Below are 19,146 nucleotides of genomic sequence, written 5' to 3'. Positions count from 1 at the left end.
TTGAAACCATCGACGCGAGGGAGACTGCGCCCATGAACGCGACTGTAGACATGTTTGGCAATAACACCCAGCTGTCTCGGAAAGGTAACAATGTTTTGTTTCCCGGAATATTCCTTCGGGTACATATGGAAGATAGATGCTGCCTTTAATAGAATTGTCGGGGAAAAAAAGATTCCTGCATCTTCACAAACGTCTACCGAGTCTCTAGCCTCAGAGGGGTTAGGAGGTGCCTGACAGGTCAGACGTCCAAACATTGTTCTTGTATGACAGGTGGATTGTCCATAGCCATTCCAGGGGAAATCCGTGGTTACGAGATGGCACACAGGAGACACGGCAGGTTGCCATGGAAGGAACTGTTTGTGCCCAGCATTGCTCTGGCGCGTGATGGATTCCCCATTGGAAAAGCTTTGGCCAATGCCATCTCCAAAAACAAAGAGTTTATTCAAGGAGATGCTAATATGTGGTGAGAAACAGAACATCAAATAAGAACAAATACAATCAAACTATGTCAACTCTCTGCAAAGAGACCAACTCCTCTAGCTACCTTTGTTCCCATTGAAAACCAGACTGCCACATTCAAACTCAGTGAATCCGATTATGAATGAGTAACTTGCGGGGTGGATGTTGGTTCCATTTGGCACTGCTTCTCTTTTTTCTCTTCGTTTGTTTTTCCAGTGAAGTGTTTTGTGACTCTGAGAGAAACATCTTGAAGGAAAATGACATTGTGAGATTCCCCAAACTCGCCGAGACTTACCAGAAGATAGCAGAGGAGGGCCCTGACGTGTTTTATAACGGGACAATGGCAGAGATCATAGTGGAGGACATCCAGGAAGCAGGTCCTCATCAGCCCACCTAAACTCACATTCACATGAAAATGTCAATCACATGACCAGGCACATGATCACACCCAGCCTATGATGGATGCCTCCTTCTTCTCCTTCTTCTTCTTCTTCTTCTTCTTCTCCTCAGGGGGGATTATAACCCTGGAGGACCTGCTGGACTACCGGCCCGTGCTGAATGAGAACCCCCCCAAGCTGAACGTGGGGGAGTACACCATGCACGTCCCCGACGCCCCCTCCAGCGGCCCGGTGCTGGCTCTCATCCTCAACATAGTAGACGGTGAGCAGTGTTGCAGGCGGCTGGTGAGAGCAGCGGTGCAGATCCACAACATGGTCTCCCTCTGGGCCTCCTGCTTGGGAATTCTTCTGCCTCTGTTAGAACCAGCGGGTTAATGGTGACTAAAGAAGTGCGTGAACACCATTAGCGATTTGTTATGATTAGCAGTGGTTAAAACAAGGGTATGCTGTGTGTCCAGTTAAAAAATGACGTGTGTGCTCCAGACAATCCTGGATTACACTTCAGATACAATCTCATCATCTAACCTTAACCCACGTTGTCTTGGAGGAGATTGTCAGTCCTGGTTTCAATCCAGGATGGTTTTGTCTAACACTGGTTATCTATGTACTCCCACATAAACATTTTCCCATCTTAAAGATTTGTTGAGAGCGTATCTAATTGGATTAAAAACGCCAGCTCCCAATCTATAAAAAGGCACGGGGACCTCATCTTCAAGTGACAGTTAACATTTTTTATTTATTTAACCTTTATCTAACCAGGCAAGATCATTAAGAACAAATTCTTATTTACAATGATGGCCTGAGCTTCACAATACATCACCATGATGGATATGTTTAATTTTCTGGGCGTTAATGAGAACGCTTCTGAAGTATTTGTCTCCTAAGTTGATTAAAAATGTATTTTTTGTTTCGTTTCCCAGGATACAACTTCACAGACACCAGTGTCTCGACAGCAGAGAAAAGGACCCTGACCTACCATCGCATCGTAGAGGCATTCCGTTTCGCTTATGCCAAGAGGAGTAGGCTTGGGGACCCACGCTATCTCAACATCACTGACGTGAGACCCTCCATGTCTTAGTAACATTAACAAACAAATTCCTATTTCGTCTCTGACACACTTCAGGCTCACAGCAGTCCAGAGAAGACTGTCATGAACTCCTATTCTCCTGCTGATGCTGTTATGCTCCCCCTCAGCTCATCCACAACATGACCTCAGACTACTTTGCTAATGGCATCAGGAGCAAAATCACTGATGACACCACTCATCCAGACAGTTACTACGAACCTGATTACTTTGTTCCTGACAACCACGGAACAGCACACCTGTCTGTCATCGCAGAGGACGGGAGTGCAGTGGCAGCCACCAGCACTATCAATTTATAGTAAGGCTGAAGGGCAAAGGAACGGCAGGGCAGTCACTAAAGGGAAGATTAACTCTTATGTACATGGAATAATACCGAGTTGCCAATGTATTTTCTTTTTCTGATCTTCATTCATTTCTCATCCATTTTTTTGTTTTTTTTGTTTCTTGTTTTCAGTTTTGGCTCAAAGGTCATGTCGAGATCAACTGGCATCATTTTCAACGATGAGATGGATGATTTCAGCTCCCCATACATCACGAATGGCTTTGGAATCCCACCTTCACCGAACAACTTCATCCAGCCAGGTGAGACACAGCAGGATAAGAGAGAGAAACTAATAACACACCGTCAGAAACATTATCCACTAGAACCACTCAGGCTCTGTTCTTTGTGCGGAACCTTCTAGTTGTTCTAGTTGTACTGTTTAATTCTATTAGGTAAAAGGCCCCTGTCGTCTATGTGCCCGACCATAATCTTCGACAAAAATAATAAAGTGAAAATGGTGGTGGGAGCCTCAGGTGGAACTCAGATAACGACAGCCACAGCTCTTGTGAGTCAGCCTGTACACACACACACACACAAACACACATGCTTACAGAACACGCACACACACACACGCAAACGTACATCCTTACATGTGATTCTTACAATGCCTCTGTTTTACACAGGTTATTCTGAATTCCTTATTCTTCAATTACGACCTTAAAAAAGCTGTGACCGAACCCAGAGTTCACAATCAGCTCAACCCCAACATGACCGTGGTCGAGGACGGCTTTGAGAAGGTGAGCCACGCTCGGTGTCCCAGCTTCTTTTAGATTCTCTTGATTGTTCCATGGAACAGGAAAACGCTCACCTTAAAACGTGACCTACTTTGTGTGTGTGTGTGTGTGGTGGACTCGGTGATTGTATGGCAGAGTGTTCTAGATGGCCTGGCACAGAAGAATCATGTGACAGAGCTGCTGAGGACTCCAGGTTCAGTGGTTCAGGCCGTGGTGCGTCACGGGGAGAGACTCTGTGCCGAGTCCGACCCCAGAAAAGGAGGCTATCCGGCGGGATACTGAGGCCGGTCCAAGCCTCCTACTCCCCCAGCCTGTGGGTCTACTCAAAGACATAAGGACAGAACCATACATCTGCACAGGGAACCTTTGAGAGAGACTCAGCTGCAGAATGCCTCCACAACGAAACACAGCTACTCTCGTCTTTCGACTGAAGTTCATTTGAACTCATGGGGGATTTAAAGAACACTCCATTTCATTACCTCTTCCATTCACAGAGAATGGTCTTCAGCCTTTCTGATTTTTTTCAGCGATATTTATTTATTTTGTGTTTTTGAGAAAAGTGAGATTGCACCTCTGATAGTAGCATTTTGAATCCTGTCTGTATCAGCAGATCATCCTTGTTGGTAGACGTGAAGAGGAAAGTGTAGTTGTGGATGTAGTGGGATAACAGGACTGCATCTATACTTGACCACTGCACTATCAGTGGCTCCTAATCCAACTGGAAGTTATAAATCATCTATTAGACACAAGTCACCTATTAGAAAAGCCTCATGACGTAGTATTCCGATCAAATACCACAGAGGCAGTCGTTGACACTGTGAAAATGAGCAATAATTCTGTTTGACAGAAATAGCCATTCATCTGAGATTTCATTGCAATAATGTAGGGGAGACTCGGAGTAACAAATTGTCTGTGTTTTTTGTAGTAACAATTTGTCTGGGAAAACGGTAGTATATTAAATGTGGAGAATTGGCTGTTTTATCTCAACCAAGGACAGGCAGTCTTTATGTTTTAACCGTGTAAACATGTCTGTCATGGTGTCAACTCTGAGTTCACATTCAGGTCTGCTGATTGCTTTATGAAAGCCACAGGTTGCTAACTACACTTTTTCTCTATGAGGAGAAAGAGGATTCGGGTTGGAATCTGTATCTGACAGCATCTGTTTCTCTCATTTCATCCAAACTCTGACCATGTCTGTTGGTAAGGGCTTAATTATTTGCTGCTTATTTGCTACCATGGGCTAATTTAAATGATATTTTCTTATTTCTTGTGATGCAGAGTGTTAAGAAAGAAATTGTTCATGTTTAATATCGAGTAAGACGGTAGAGATTAAGTGAATGTATAGTGTATTCTAAAAATACATTTGCAGATATATTTTTCTAAACATGCATTGTTCATATGCCATGCTTGTTGCCATGCTTGTTATTAAACATTTTTGAACAAATACATTATTTTTTACATGTGGAGCCCCTGGGTGTCTCTCTGTCATGCCAAGACATTGTAGTATTGTAGACACTTTCAAATTACAGTTGAAAGGCTTTATGAGAACCTCTTCACACAATGATTAATTACAAGGCTACAATTCCAACCTGTTCGGCTTCCTCGAACTATCCACAAAACAAAATGGCCAATAAGCTCGATTTTTTATTTATTTATTATTAATAAATAAATATTCAAACCATGTGCTGCAATTCATAAATACACAGTAAGCTTTCATCTGTCTTCAGATATCGATACACCCATATTATTACCGTAGTATAACCATATCATTTAAGAGGTCACATTTAGTCTACAGGCTTAGAAGATTTCTTTTTCACTTTGTACGAGAGGTGTCTCGTACAAGGAAGGCCTGGACGTTTGGATCAGCACCCATACAAAAACACCAAGACGAGTTATGTGAAACTGTATCCATTTACGTAAACAGCAGAAGGCCATCTATCAGTGTGGTGACACACACCCAAACCGGTCTTCCTGTGAGTAATTTGTCAAAGATGTAAAGATGTTTCTAAAGATTACATTTACTTTCAGTCAAGGCAAGCCTAGTATGAGCCTGGTATTTTTACAAACAGCCTACAAATTGGAGTACAAATTTGCTTTGTCACTATGATGTTACTAACTGAAGACCCAGAGTTGATCATGTAACCCTGATTATGCTACTTTCAGGAACTAATTATTTACATACCAGCGCTAGGTAGTGTTTACATTGAATTAAACTCAGCTTCTTTATGCAAACCAAAGGAACATGTGTTTCAAATGTGCCGTGCCAAATAGTACTCTTCGACCCACGTCATCCTGGAACACAGAGGTGTGCTGCGGTCATGACTGTCACGGCACACTGAGAACCTTTAAACCCTATCCCGAGTTTACAGTTCATCTTCCTGCATCAGGGAAACCTGAACAGCCTGTGAAATGAGTTCTGTTCCACAACATCGGCCCCTTTCTATGAAATACGGGAAGCCACAACCGCCACGATTGAGCTTATTTCACGCACACGGAAATCAATTCATTGGATTACAGACATCTAATTTCATGTCCCTGTGTTGGCACTATGTTACAGTATAAATGTGGTTATAACTATAAGGGAATTCCCTCACTGAAACGAATTCCTAATTTTTCCTGCTGGAAAAAAAAGGAACTGTTCTCTCTGAAACATTCATCTTGTGGCTGGCTGGGATATTACTATCATTCATCACCATGGAGGTAAAACTGGCCCTCTTTGACAGCGCTTGATAAATGAATACCACCCTACACAGAGAAGAAACCTTCCAAACAGGGTTGTTAGACACCCTGGACTAGCCACCTCTGACCGCTTTACCAGACGTCATGCAAGTCCACTACTGCCACAAATCGAAGCACATTGATCATGTTGATGACAATGTCCAGAATAATCACAAACGACGGGACCAGCACCTCAACAGTGTCTCTTCCCACAGTGTCTTGGGCCACACAGAGGATAAACCATAGAGTTAATATGGATAAACAACAAGTAAAAACCAGGATGAGCAAGCCGTTTCCTCTTGTTGTTTTCTGTGCTGTGATCGCCATCTAGTGGGCATGACAGACCCACCACCGTAAGACAAGAAAACTAATTCCAAACAAAAAAGGAGAAATTGACTAACAGAATCATTCACAGTTACAGTCTGATATTTAATGTACAACCACAATTGTTATGCCGATTTTATCATACATCGAATTTATAAAACCACCACAAGGAAGTAACCAAACCTGCAAAGTCATTGACGGTCGACTTCGTACGCAGGTTATGTGTGCTAATGAGCGGTGTGTGTTAATGGATGTCAGAGCCTTGCCACGGTCGCCGCTGGCGACTGCAGCTCCTGATCCAGCAGTCTGAACAGCAGGGCGCTCTGGTTGCGCTGAGGCCCCCGTCCCAGGGAGTGGTGCAGCTGGGCCTGCAGGTAGTACACGTCCCTCAGACGCTCCTTGCAGTCCAGCAGGGAGAAGTAGCCCGCCGCCTCCTCTAGAGTCTGGACAGCCAGGCCCAGGGCTGGAGGTGAGGAGCAGAGGGCACGAGAGAGACACGCTACGTTTATCAAGGGGCGAACGAAAACCACGTCTTCGATTTCGTGTTCTACACGGAAGGCGGTGAAGTGTGAGGCGGTGGTTTACCTTCGTGCTTCTGGGCGAGGGGCCTGGGCCCGGCCATGGACATCTGACAGCGGGCCGTGAGCAGCAGGGCGCGGCCCTTGTCCATGACGGCTCCGTGGGCCAGGACGGGCTCCATGGCCTCATGGAGGACGCTCAGCGCCTGCTCAGGAACCCCCAGCATCAGCTGCAGACCGGAGAAGCCGCGGGGAAACGAGAACTACTATTAAAGGACTGTTTTAGTACGATACCCGTCTTCACGTAGCTGGGTTTGTGGTTGTGAGGATGAAGTGAGGGTTTGGATGTGTGACTGGACCAGAGTGGATGTTTCTGGTGTCTGTTCTCGTGTGCGTGTCAGACAGACAGCAGGTGGTGCTGACCTGCGTGAAGGCAAGGTGCAGGATGGTCTCGGAGGCCAGGGCCTGGAGGTGGTGCTGCCTGGCCAAGGCCAACGCCTGCAGCAGGAGAGGGAGCGCGGTGGCGAACTCGGATGACTCCCAGTGGAGCTCGGCCGTGGTCAGCATCACCCTGAAACAGACGAGCACACAAAACGTCCGTCCCACTTCCTGTCAGACCGGACACCGATCCCGATTCAAGATACGATTCAAACACAAGAGCTGCCATGACTTGTCCCAAGTGGATGTCGAAACCACCCTTGGAATCGTGGTCTACCTGATAATCATCTCTGTGCCCTTAGTCTTCTCACAGTGTAGCTGCAGCCTCTGTAGGATGCTGTAGGCTTCTGTGGTGCGATTCAAGGCCTTCAGCACCCGGGCCTTCCTGTCAGCGGAATGCACACACACAATTATCTACTGGACCGAGGAAGGTGCCGAGGCCACATAGGCTACGGGTCCAGACCGTCCTCTGAACTTGCCTGTAGAGCCCTTCGGTTTTGTTCAAGGCGGCGATGGCTGTAACGAGGGGCTCGGCCACATGGTACTTCCCGTCGTTCATAGACCTCTCAAACTGGATCTTCAGGTCACACAGCATCCACAGCTGGTTCACAGAGAGAGAAAGAAAATGGATGTATTCGCACAATATTCACAACAGTGTGTCCCACAACAGTGTGTCTAACGAGTCATCTTAACCCCCCCGTGTCGCTGACTCACCATCGCGTTCTGAGTGTGAGGGGGGAACTGCTCCTTCAGATGCTTCAGGATCTCCGACACAGCCCCATAAAGGCCCTGCGGTGGAGGGACAGGGACACGTCAGACCAGGTCTGCCTCCGCCCCAGCCTGAGCCCAGGGAGCCGGGGAGGGGAACCCTGGCCTGCTCGGGGAGGGACGGAGGAGGACACGGAGGAGGACACAGACACATGCAGCGCGGAGCAGGCGTCAGACACACACGCAGCACGGAGCAGGCGCTCTACCTGTTCAGCGTGCAGCGCGGCCAGGTGGCAGAGCGCCACGCAGAAGGGCTCTGTGTTGTTCTGATGGACCCCGAAGTTCACCTGTTCCAGACTGTTCATGTTGAGGAGAAGCTGGGCCTGCTGATTGGCCATCGTGCTGAAACACACATGGGAGAAATCAAGAATCAATTACACACATCAACAGCACTCAACATGATCACATGGCTGGTATAACTATCTACTGATAGGTTATCTAGTCACTACACTCAGCTTATGGTCTGACGGTGCCTGACTGTAAGAGACTGACCTCTTGCCATACATCCTCCATATGGACGTGGTCTGGGCCAGACTGATCTCGATGAGCTCTGACAGGCTGTGCTTCCAGTGCAGGATGTCTGTGTCCTTCAGAGCATCCATCAGCTCATGAGCCATCCTGCCCTGAATAGCCCCTTCCTGGACCAGAGACTGGATGCCCAGAGACGCCAGGTACTAACACAGACACAGATCAAAAGAGACAGAAAGAGGATGAGAAACGGACAGAGAAAAGAAGTGATAAAGAGAGAGAGTGAAGGTTGACGGATCCCTTACCGGCAGACAGAAATGGGCAGCTATCTTGACCGAGTCTTCAGTTAATACCGAGCTGTCCGACCCTTTCATCTGTTCCAGCGTGTACAGCCAGCTCTGAGACACAACCACAGACACACACATTCATTAGTCTACAACTGAAAACCAATTGCAACATAAACATAGCATTTGTCGGTTTTTGACTCAGTAAATTTCGTACCAGGCAGTGCTGCAGACACACATGGTCGTTGGACTCCTGAGCAATGCGGATAGCCTCCTGGAGAGCCAGGTCTGCCTGTTGACTGAGCCCAAACAACAAGCTGCATTTCAGAAGGAAGCTCTTAACAGCCTTCTCAACCAGACAACCACCACCTCGGTTTGGAACCAAGAAGGTGGATGAAAGCGTCTCAGAGATGTGAATGAGTCATCTCTGGTGCTTCCATAAGGAAGCCTCACTGCCCAGACCCGCTTACTAGTGGCCGAAGCGACAGTGCAAGGCTGCCAGGTTGAGGGCGGCGTAGCGGAGGCTTCGGCCGTAGCCCTCGTCTCCATTGCTCTTGCCCTCGCTCCCAGACAGGATGAGGCGGTCGAAATAATGCAGCAGACTGTGGGTGGAGATGTATATGTCCTGGACCCTCATGCTGTTCAGGTAGCTCAGGTAATGCTGCGGAAGGACGAGACATCGTTCGGTTCTACATTTACATTTAGTCATTTAGCAGACGCTCTTATCCAGAGCGACTTACAGTAAGTACAGGGACATTCCCCCCGAGGCAAGTAGGGTGAAGTGCCTTGCCCAAGGACACAACGTCATTTGACATGGCCGAACTGGCAACCTTCAGATTACTAGCCCGACTCCCTAACCGCTCAGCCACCTGACTCCACCGGTTCTCTATTAGGATGCACCGTAAGTCTTTTACCGCTTCTGAGAAATCTGGGTTGAACTTCAGCATGTTGTTGAGCTCGTCCTGCAGAGCTGCCGGCTTCAGCGCTTTGTTCTCATCGTTCTTCAGAAGGTAGGCCTGCGTGGAACCACGGAACATCGACACAGCGGTCTAGTACATGCTTAAGGTGATGGGCAATCCTATAACCAAGTACCACAAACACAATTAATAATCACACTGACCTGTCTGGCAAGAAAATATTCTGCTTGCTTTTGAGAGAGGGGTCCTCTGCTTGGGGCATCTTCATCCCTAAGAAAGACAGGAACCACATTGACAAAAAAGAGGGGGGGGGATAATCAAAATTTTAAGCATTGCGATTGACAATTTGATAACACACAGGATAGCAACATATTCTTCTGCAATCACATTCTGCTAAAGTCTTCACAAACTGGAGCTCTGACTTGGAAAGGGGCATATCCAGGTCCTCCTTCTCCATCCTGTCCCCGACTGTGTCCTCTGTGCTGGTGAGGTCCATGTCGGAGTCGTCCGCAGCCAACACAGGAACCTCCCCCTGGCCGTTACTGGGCTGGGCATAGTGACTGTGGTAGTAGTGCTGCAGGGATTTATACAGCTTGTACACCTGGCTGAATGACAGCTTGTTGTAGGCCAAAAGCATGTGTCTCATAAAAAGCCCTAAAACACAAGATACGATAAAGATTCATTCAACGATTGTCATTACAAAAGCAAATTGCCTCAATACACGACACCACTCCTTTAAAATATCCTACTCATCACATATCATTAATACCCACCAACAACACTGGTTTTGTAAGCCTCCGAATCAAAAGCGGTGAATGGATTAGGAAGGGTGGCAAAGAAGTATTCCATGTCCTTGAGCTCTCCATCTGCCATTTCATGCAACCTTTGAAAAATTAATTCAGAACATTTACATTTACATTTAGCAGACGCTCTTATCCAGAGCGACTTACAGTAAGTACAGGGACATTCCACCGAGGCAAGTAGGGTGAAGTGCCTTGCCCAAGGACACAACGTCAGTTGGCATGACCGGGAATCGAACTGGCAACCTTCGGATTACTAGCCCGACTCCCTCACCGCTCAGCCAACTGACTCCCCAGAAGACTGAAAATAAATAAATAAAACTGTCTGCAGACCTTGACATGATCTAATTTAAGCTATACATACCTGAGTTTAACAGCATATGCCGTTTGGGGGCAACATTCTTCAACACTCTTCAGAAACTGGCCAAGGTTCAGGTCGGGGCCCTAGAGACACATCATTTCTCAGTGGCAAATGGATAACAGCAGGAAAAACAGGTCAGAGGATATTGACTGTCAACTGTAATAGAAGTGTGAAGCATAGCCAAACCTGTTGAAGGGGTAGAATTAGTTTGTTCAATCGCCTTTTTTCTTGAAGAGCAATAGGTTTGGATGTGGTCATCTCGTATAGCAACGCGAGAACAGAAATTTTGTAGGGAGTGACCCAATCTTTGATGCCAAATACATTGGCATGAACTACCCCATTGGTCATCATTGGGTTAAAATATAAACTTTCATGAACGCTCGCCATTATTCTGGAAAGGAGAGTTACCTAGCTAGATGATATAGGTAATAATGAGGCTAAAATCTTTAACCAGTAAGACGATAGTTAATGTTCCTAGCTAACTGTGCACGTTTTGCAAAATACTTGCAGACAAGTTTCCCGAATAGCACTATTAAAGTAAGAAGATCAAAGCCAAAACGATGAGCTGTTATGACTGTACTGTAGTTAGCTACCTAGCTAGCAGTAAACTGGCACATATTAGTTATAAGCGTCGCCCAAAAAAAATATCATCGAATGTAACGGATTATCTATTGGCATGTAGCGCTAGCTGCTTATCAAAATACATTTAACTATCATTTTAGCTACATTTTTCAAGACACTCTAAAATGATAGCTTCAAACTCCCCTCCTCTGTCCCTCGATATTTACGTCATTGCAACAATGGCGCGCTGACTCTACGTATCAGTCAGCGTACAGCAGTGTGGGCCACAGACACATCGATCAGGCAATACTGTATTAAATGTAAATATGATATGAATACAGCTTATTAAATGTTTTGACTTTCCTAAAAGTATTTGCATAATTTTGCTTTGGTTGTGTGGCACCGGCAACCGTCAGTGCAAGTCAACACCCATAAAATATGATTGGACGTTACATGAGCTGCTGCAGCTATCCTTACTCTGATTGGGTGGGAAGCATGTCTATCAGACCGTCGTGCTCGCTATCTTGTCAAGCTCATCAAGCAAGAAGATAACCCTCTCTGAGCAATATACTTAAGACAGTCAGTTTATCAAGAGAGGATCGAATGGGCTGTTGCAATGGTTAGACTATCAATTTACTTTCCCAAATCCCTCAACTCGGAGTGGCTATGAAGGTACACTTTCTTTCTTTATGATAGCTTGTAGACTAAGGCGCTTGATGCAATTTAAGTTGCATCTGCCATCTAACGTTAAGCCAGTCACCAAATCTCCTTATTTCAGCTGCTATAGGTAGATAGCTACTTACTATCTGCATTTTGCTTATTAAAATGGTTTAACTAGATAGTTGTAGCTAAAGTCAGTATGACTTAATAACCAAGCTGTCTAAGGGCTCAAAAATTATGTAATTATGTGCCACAAGCTATTTGACTGGCTATAGCTAGCTTGTTAGATCATGCACAAAACCCATGGAAGATAACTAACTGCAGTAGCTAATTAGTTAGAACACCTGGAATTATCATCTACTAAGAAACCTAGTGATTTCCTGCAAACTGAGTCCTATGTCTATGCCGTTGTTGACTGTTATTGCCCATGAGTGAATAACAATTAAATGATATAGAGACATTTTTCTGGATTGCACAATATGCTACTCATCCTCTCTCCGAGCAAGCTTAAAGGAACGTCTAATTTATTTAAGTAACAACGTGCAAGGATAGAGATTGTACGTAGCTATATATTTCAGTGGCAGTTTGGCAGCCGATCTGTAGTCTGGATCAGTGTGCATAAGGATCATTACGCTACAGTATATGGTCGATTACTAGTTTATAGATTCTCATTCCATAAAACTATTTTAGTCATGCTTCCTTCCTTCTATGGCCACGACATGGTTCTTCATTTTCTTACTCTCAGACTCCCAACATTTAATAGTGGCAATCATGCAAATAATGCAACCCAGTCTCCAAACTGGAGTGAACTACCACCCTTGAAATGGATACCTGTTGCATAAACCTATTCCACAATTTTAGACTCAACATTTTTGGTCAGATAAGGCCAATACTAGGAAATAGGTAATCATGCAGGTTTAACTCACAAAATAATTCACGCCGACTGCACGCTACCACAGTATCCTACTTTATTGCACCATTTCACCTTTTACCAGAAGGCTTACCTTATAGAATAATATTGGTTGAAAATGAAGGCCACTAGCTGTGTTGTGATTGGGTTGGTCTGTCTGCTAGAGGCAACCTCCTATATACGCGTGCTATGACCAGATATGTGTGCTTTTATCAACCAGGGTATAACTCAGTGAAGGAGGTCCATGTGAGGCCCTCTTGTAGAAATACCAAGGGTATTCCATTATGACATTGTGTTTCCATGGCCACTCTATATATAGACGCTATTATCACATGTGCCGCATCCTGTGTGAACCACATCTGAGCACAAAACCAATTCATTTGAAGGTATGCCTCGTTGACTGTGCGCCGGTTACCTGGGGCGACGTGACATTTGACAGGGAGGCGTTACCGAGGCGACCGTAGGGCCTCACGTGTGTTCCGTGTGTTCCATGTGTTCCATGTGTTCCGTGTCTGCGTGAATGGCCAGGCGGGGGCCTCGTCCATGTGGGCTTCGTGCTGTGGTCTGCTGAATGAAGTCATGGGCACAGGGGCGGTACGAGGCCAGCAGCCCGGGTTCGGAGCGGGAGCGGGACCCTTTCGATTTGCCCCCAGCGCGGGCTACTCCACATACCCACCCACAACCTCAGGGAGCCCCAGCCTGGTGTGCAAGGCCTGTGGACAGGCCTTCTCTGTGTTCCGAAGAAAGGTGAGGAGTTTACCCAGGCGAGCATGCTCACGTGAATTAAATGACAATAAAGATATAGTCTGGTTGATTTAAGAAGACTGTTGACATGTCTAATAGCCTTAACATTAATCTGCTTATGTTTTCAAATCTGTTCTCATTATCTAATGGTGATGTTGAAAGTTGAGCTGTAATCTAATGCGTCCACAAATTGTGCCAGTTCAGAGACTCTAAATAGAGATGGAGTGTTACGTCAGGAAACTCTCGGCTACAGGCTTTTGTCAGCATGATTTGACCATTTTGATTGGATACAGAAATCTAGAGTAAAAGTAATTAGGCTGAACTTTCTCAAACAGATTTAGCCCACAACCTCAAAACACTTGACCTCTCATGAGGATCGCTAGAAACACAGCTGAGAGACGCAGACTGACAAAGTCTCGTGGGAGGGAGTCGTCTTCAGCTGGGCACAGGGTTCCATTCCTTTACTCTGCGTGTTCCCTTCTCTGTCTCTTGGTCACCGTGCCAGCCTTGCGTCGAATCCCTCCCCCTTGCATGTATTACTGTTTGATGTTTTCTGACATGAAAGCGAGGAACTGCCTCCAGTCTGGCTGTCTGCAGAGGGAGGGGAACAGATGTGGATGATTGAAGAATGCAGCGACATTGATCTGCTTCCTCAAGACTCGTTTGAGCTCTGATGTCCCACTTTCCAGTCGTACATCCACTGCTCGCCACGATTCAGCTGGAGATAAATGCGAAATTTTAGACGCATAACGACTTTATTTCCGAATTTGAAACCAGATATGGTTTAGTCTTCCACACTTGGATAAAAAAAATGCATTACAATGAAAGGACATTTGGAGTTTCAGCAGGCTGTGGGAAGGATGTACAAAACCTATTAAAATGTAGCCTTCCCCCGGGCCTGTCTGCATCACAGTCCCTGTCGCACTGCGTGGAGTTCTTATCCCCATCTCCACACTCTCTCCTCTCTCTCCTCTCAGCATGTTTGCTGCGAATGCAAGAAGAGCTTCTGCTCGCTGTGCTCCGTGCTCCAGGACAACCAGCGCACCTGTGCCACCTGTCACCTGCTGAAGGGCACGGCCTTCCAGCGCCCGCTGCTCATGCGCCTGCGTGTCAAAGACCTGCGCCAGTACCTGGTGCTGCGCAACGTCCCCACCGACACCTGCAGGGAGAAGCAGGACCTGGTGGACCTGGTGCTGTGTCACCAGGGGGCCGGGGGGGCGGAGGAGGAGGAGGACGACCTCGACAGGGCCAGCCTCAGCTCCCGCGTCCTCTACACCCCGCCCCCGTCGGCGGCGCACTCGGCGTCCGAGCTGACCGCCCTCGCCGTGTCTCAGGGGGAGGCGCTCAGCCCGAGTGACAGCACAGGGACCAATCAGGTACGCGCACACATTAACAACGCGTGTAGTGTGTGTGTGTTCTTCCTCCTGGGCTTGGAATGGGTTCTACATGAACCTGATCTAACCCTGAGAGTTGATCTGTGTGTTCAGGTAATAACACAGCTGTGATAGCCTCCGTGTTGTTTACCACTGAGAAGTCTCAACATCAGTATTCTGCTGGGAGCCACTTAAACAATTACTGTAGAAAGCATCCAGGATGGTGTGACCGGGAGAGGGGACCAGAGAGTGCTGAAGGCATTAGGACCGATATGGAAATGACTTCTCTACTGGAATAGATCATTCCAGGTTCTCTGCTTTAAATACTCAGAAGGTGGTCAGTGCTGTAATCTTTACTGGAAATAGATTTGTTCGCTACGTATCATTAGCCCAAACTATGGATTACTAATCCTAATCCTTGACAACTGGCCAAGCCTACCTTAGACTGCCAATGGCTTATGGTGTTTACTCCCTGCAGCACTCAGTTATGTGTGTGTGTGTGTGTTACCTGTCTAGGATCTAGGCGATGTTACGTCTTTCTCCCTCTTGAACTTGGAACCCAGTGAACACACTCCAGAGGTGAATATCTCTTCAGGGGTTCTTTTGAAACCGTCAGTCACAATCTTCTCAGGCAATATACTCCAACATTCTCCATCCTTTCCATGAAATACAGTATACAATGTACTCGTTCAGGGTGTGATCACAGGCTATTACAGACGATAGTCCTGATCGCCTCTCCCCCCCCCCCCCCTGCAGGTGAGCCCTCAGACACGGAGGCAGGCCCGGGCCTCCCTCTCCGACATCTCCAGCCACAGGGACATCGAGGGTCTGTCTGTCCGGCAGCTGAAGGAGATCCTGGCCAGGAACTTTGTCAACTTCTCAGGGTGCTGTGAGAAGTGGGAGCTTGTGGAGCGCGTGGGCAGGCTGTACAGGGAGGCCGAGGACAACAGGAAGCCAGGTGGGGATCTCCATCAGGCCTGTTGTCAGGCAACAGCAACCGTGGTTGTAAAAATACTTTCATAGAGACAGTAAGACAGATGCAAGAAGGCAGGGAGAGAAAGAGAGGGGAGGACATGCTGGAAATGGCCCGGGCTGGAATTGAACCCGGGCCCCTGCAGTAAGGCTTTAGCTTTTACTGTGCCCCGTAACATTTATTTTTACTTTACATTTGCTGCGAGGAATCAATAATTCAGTGTAAATTGAGCTCCCTTGATACAGTGCAACTGGTCTGCTATGAATAAACGGATGTGTCATCTCTTTAAAGTATCATGTTTTCTTTTCCCTTTCAGTGGAAAACGTGAGCACAGCTGTCAGTGCAGGTAAGAGATTATCGATCTCTCTCCTGCTTTCTACGGTACCCTTCACAAGCCTCTGCTGACCACAATCCAGTTTGAAACGTGGGATTGCTACTAAGAATAGCGTATTTAATGATCCTTATCAGAGTCACTATTACATGTCTTTTACTTTACTCCTCCTGACAAGTGGTAGCCTACCCACCTCCTATCTGCAACGGTGGAGTTGGAGGTAAGGTATCAGAGAAGTGTGTCCCCCCCCCCGCTCACCCCAGTCAGTCCACTTGTTTGTGACTCGCCATCATGTCCGTCCTGAACCTGCATGAAGCACAAACGCCCCTCCTGGTGCCCCTGGACAGTCTAGCGATGCGTACCGCGGCCCCGCACCCAGATACACATTCTCCACACGTCCTCTGGGATCTTTGTGGTCTCGTGTGAAGTGCTTCATGCTTGTTTTTTTTACCATACGTTTAAGTGATGGGCAGGAAGCCCCGTTTTTTATTTTATTTTTAGCATCTCATCCACTATCCGTCTCCTCATCAGAACCATGGGGCTGTCGATGTGTTTATTACATCTGCAAACTTCAATCCATACTTTGAAGTATCAAAGTCCATTTTACGATGCTAGATATATATTTGTGTTTTAGCCTGGTAAAAATGAATTGAATTTTTGTCGGTGCACCTCAGGTGGTGAGGATAGTCTCATTGTCAGGGAAACAAATCACCCCTCTCCTAGACAATGACATTTCCCATGTGTCAACCTGTGTTGAGCATGCTCTCTGGTTTGTAGTAATTGACCTTTCCAAGACAAAGCACTCTGGATAAGAGGGGATATCTGAGTGAGCTCTCGAAGACCATGTCACACTGTCATACCCCCACAGTCCATGGCGCCATCCTCACTTTGTCCCGTCGTGCAGAGCCCCCCCCCCTCCTCCTCCCCGAGTTCTCCTCCTCAGTTCTCCTCCTGGTTTGTTGCAGACGGCGAGCGATCTCAGCTGACCAGCCACGACGACAGCCTGTGCAGGATCTGCATGGACGCCGTCATCGACTGCGTGCTCCTGGAGTGCGGTCACATGGTCACCTGCACCAAGTGTGGCAAGAGGATGAGCGAGTGCCCCATCTGCAGGCAGTACGTGGTGAGGGCCGTGCACGTCTTCAAGTCTTAACCCGTCCCCTCCCCCCCGCACTCACCCCTCACCACAGCCCCCCCCCCTCCATCACCACTTCCTTAAGACACGCCCACCTCCTCCAGCGGACGTTTGGGACCGTCCATGTCCGAGACCAACCATGCAGCTCACAAACCTACCAGACTCTAATCAGTGGATTTGCTCCGTTTGTCATTTTCTGAAAATGAAAACGACAAACGCAGTGTTCAATCGTCTTTGATTTAAGAGTTTGACGAAGCACCGCTTGACCAATGAAATCCACCCTCACGTGAACTCATTCCGTAACCTAACACGTGTACTGGTCCCAAGATGTCGATGTTGTTATGCTTTTCTTACTAATGTTGACTTGAATATGAATGTGAGGTATTCAAACACGTGCAATCTTGTCTAACATGACGTGTCACTCATGGATCTACCTATGGACGGAGAACATGCTCAGAACACAAAAAAAATTACTGACACTTGCTGTAAACGGCTGCATATCTTAGTAAGATAAATATGATGAATATACTGTGTTTAACTGTATTGAGATCCGCAGGGTGAGGGATGTAGGTGCCAAATAAGAAGTGGGATGTCCTCTTCATTTCTCACCCTTGTTCTCTCCGTGTGTGTATGTTTGATAATTAGCATGTCATACGAGTATCTGTACCATATTTTCTGATTTTACACATTTTGTGCACCACTGTTCACATCAAATTGCATCCATGAATCAGGACTGGGAGCTTACTTCTCTTGAATGAATATTAGCAGACCATATCAATCTGTAATGGTATAAACGTTATACTGGTTGCTTGTTACCGTGTGTTATGTCTTCTGATAATAGCAATATCGCTATGGATTATCTGTGACAAAAACAGAACCGGTGCTAACTTAAATTCAACTATACTCCGTGTTTTCTTTTGTCTTTACACCTACTTTGTTGTGTATGTGTTGTTATGAATGTCTTTGTTTTCTAGGAAGTCAAGGGAATACCTTATTATGCATTTTATGTCTGCTGATGCTTTCTTATTATGTTTTGGGATCATCAATATTCTGCAGTTGTAACTTTTTTAACAACTAACTGTTCAAAGACGTAGCTGTAAGGTTACAGACACTTGTAGCATGTAAACAATACAGAAGGAAAAGTGACTTATATAGTTGCAAATATTGTTTCATATCACTGAGATGTACATATCTATATTTTTTCCATTTAATTTAAATGTGTAATGACATGTTAAAGATGACCATCAGATTAGGTTAGTTTATTATTAAATGAAAGAGTTATGTTTCACTGTCAGATGGTTTGACTTTCATTCATGGATTTGCCTAAGCTTAGAAGCAGAGCATGAGGACAACTGTCAAGGCACGGGACTGAATACTTAATTTTCCCTTCTGCTCTTAAAAAATATCAAGCACTGTACTGTATCACGTCTACATTGCTGCTATCACAGATACGATGTCACATGCAAACCACAACAGCAGTTGAGCAGGTTGCACTTTCCTTGGGAATGGTGTGTAGAACTATATTGTGTGCAAGGTCTGGTCTTTGTATTTCGGAATGGTAAACTTTTTATTTTGGTAATTAAATATTTAAATTGGAAATACATTTATTGTGTCTTTGTCTTAAGCTCCTAACATAAGCAGCCTCTCGAACAATGGAGAGCATTGAAGCCAAGTTACACTGTTGCCTGGAAACAGACAGCTGCACCCCGCTTCAGCAAGGTAAAAACGTGGTGATACCGACATGATCCTTGTTAAGTTGAGTAAAGGGCTTCTGAAGGGCACCCAACGGTTGTTTCTACTCAAAGAAGAAGCAACCGTAGGTCAACTATGAGCCTGGCATTTTTCGAATGTTTTGGTGTCCCATGT

General features: G+C 46.2%; 4 protein-coding genes across 5 annotated transcripts in view; 3 read left to right on the top strand and 1 right to left on the bottom strand.

Moving 5' to 3' along the window:
* ggt5a (gamma-glutamyltransferase 5a) overlaps positions 1 to 19,146 on the top strand; it is a 122,724-nt gene that overhangs the window by 18,736 nt on the left and 84,842 nt on the right. The window lies entirely within an intron of this gene.
* ggt1a (gamma-glutamyltransferase 1a) lies at positions 482 to 4,408 on the top strand. Its single transcript, XM_062454894.1, has 8 exons — positions 482 to 836; positions 970 to 1,119; positions 1,778 to 1,914; positions 2,052 to 2,239; positions 2,396 to 2,523; positions 2,656 to 2,768; positions 2,887 to 3,000; positions 3,133 to 4,408. Exons 1-8 carry the CDS (start codon positions 602 to 604, stop codon positions 3,277 to 3,279), a joined length of 1,212 nt encoding a protein of 403 aa, XP_062310878.1. The 5' UTR covers positions 482 to 601; the 3' UTR covers positions 3,280 to 4,408.
* On the bottom strand, positions 6,120 to 11,400 carry anapc5 (anaphase promoting complex subunit 5). Its single transcript, XM_062454684.1, has 17 exons — positions 10,780 to 11,400; positions 10,597 to 10,676; positions 10,206 to 10,315; positions 9,855 to 10,086; positions 9,636 to 9,702; positions 9,430 to 9,531; positions 8,986 to 9,176; positions 8,733 to 8,814; positions 8,537 to 8,629; positions 8,256 to 8,437; positions 7,970 to 8,105; positions 7,710 to 7,784; positions 7,471 to 7,596; positions 7,273 to 7,376; positions 6,981 to 7,128; positions 6,625 to 6,787; positions 6,120 to 6,502 (listed from the first exon to the last, which is right to left on the bottom strand). Exons 1-17 carry the CDS (start codon positions 10,978 to 10,980, stop codon positions 6,294 to 6,296), a joined length of 2,301 nt encoding a protein of 766 aa, XP_062310668.1. The 5' UTR covers positions 10,981 to 11,400; the 3' UTR covers positions 6,120 to 6,293.
* rnf34a (ring finger protein 34a) lies at positions 11,672 to 18,883 on the top strand. Of its 2 annotated transcripts, XR_009929093.1 has the most exons (8): positions 11,672 to 11,826; positions 13,044 to 13,110; positions 13,253 to 13,471; positions 14,446 to 14,844; positions 15,358 to 15,420; positions 15,598 to 15,799; positions 16,131 to 16,365; positions 17,111 to 17,250. XR_009929093.1 is itself a non-coding variant. In XM_062454754.1 (7 exons), exons 1-7 carry the CDS (start codon positions 11,821 to 11,823, stop codon positions 17,296 to 17,298), a joined length of 1,107 nt encoding a protein of 368 aa, XP_062310738.1. In that variant the 5' UTR covers positions 11,672 to 11,820; the 3' UTR covers positions 17,299 to 18,883. The 2 variants fall into 2 exon arrangements, 1 of the variants encoding a protein (XP_062310738.1); XM_062454754.1 differs by lacking the exon at positions 13,044 to 13,110 and having other exon boundaries at positions 16,131 to 16,160; positions 17,111 to 18,883.

The sequence above is a fragment of the Osmerus eperlanus genome, chromosome 28, assembly GCF_963692335.1.
Source record: "Osmerus eperlanus chromosome 28, fOsmEpe2.1, whole genome shotgun sequence".
In the NCBI taxonomy this organism is placed as follows: domain Eukaryota; kingdom Metazoa; phylum Chordata; class Actinopteri; order Osmeriformes; family Osmeridae; genus Osmerus; species Osmerus eperlanus.
The sequence above is the reverse complement of the archived record's forward strand: the minus strand, read 5'-3'. Positions and strand labels throughout refer to the sequence as shown.

Coding starts and splice junctions, on each gene's coding strand:
- ggt1a (XM_062454894.1), top strand. CDS start 602: ATGAGTAACTTGCGGGGTGGATGTTGGTTCCATTTGGCACTGCTTCTC. Junction 1,120..1,777: donor CATCCTCAACATAGTAGACG/GTGAGCAGTGTT, acceptor TTCGTTTCCCAG/GATACAACTTCACAGACACC. Junction 2,524..2,655: donor GAACAACTTCATCCAGCCAG/GTGAGACACAGC, acceptor TAATTCTATTAG/GTAAAAGGCCCCTGTCGTCT.
- anapc5 (XM_062454684.1), bottom strand. CDS start 10,980: ATGGCGAGCGTTCATGAAAGTTTATATTTTAACCCAATGATGACCAAT. Junction 10,677..10,779: donor TAATTCTACCCCTTCAACAG/GTTTGGCTATGC, acceptor ATGTGTCTCTAG/GGCCCCGACCTGAACCTTGG. Junction 7,377..7,470: donor CCGAAGGGCTCTACAGGCAA/GTTCAGAGGACG, acceptor GCTGACAGGAAG/GCCCGGGTGCTGAAGGCCTT.
- rnf34a (XM_062454754.1), top strand. Junction 13,472..14,445: donor TCTCTGTGTTCCGAAGAAAG/GTGAGGAGTTTA, acceptor CTCTCCTCTCAG/CATGTTTGCTGCGAATGCAA. Junction 15,800..16,130: donor CGAGGACAACAGGAAGCCAG/GTGGGGATCTCC, acceptor TTTCCCTTTCAG/TGGAAAACGTGAGCACAGCT.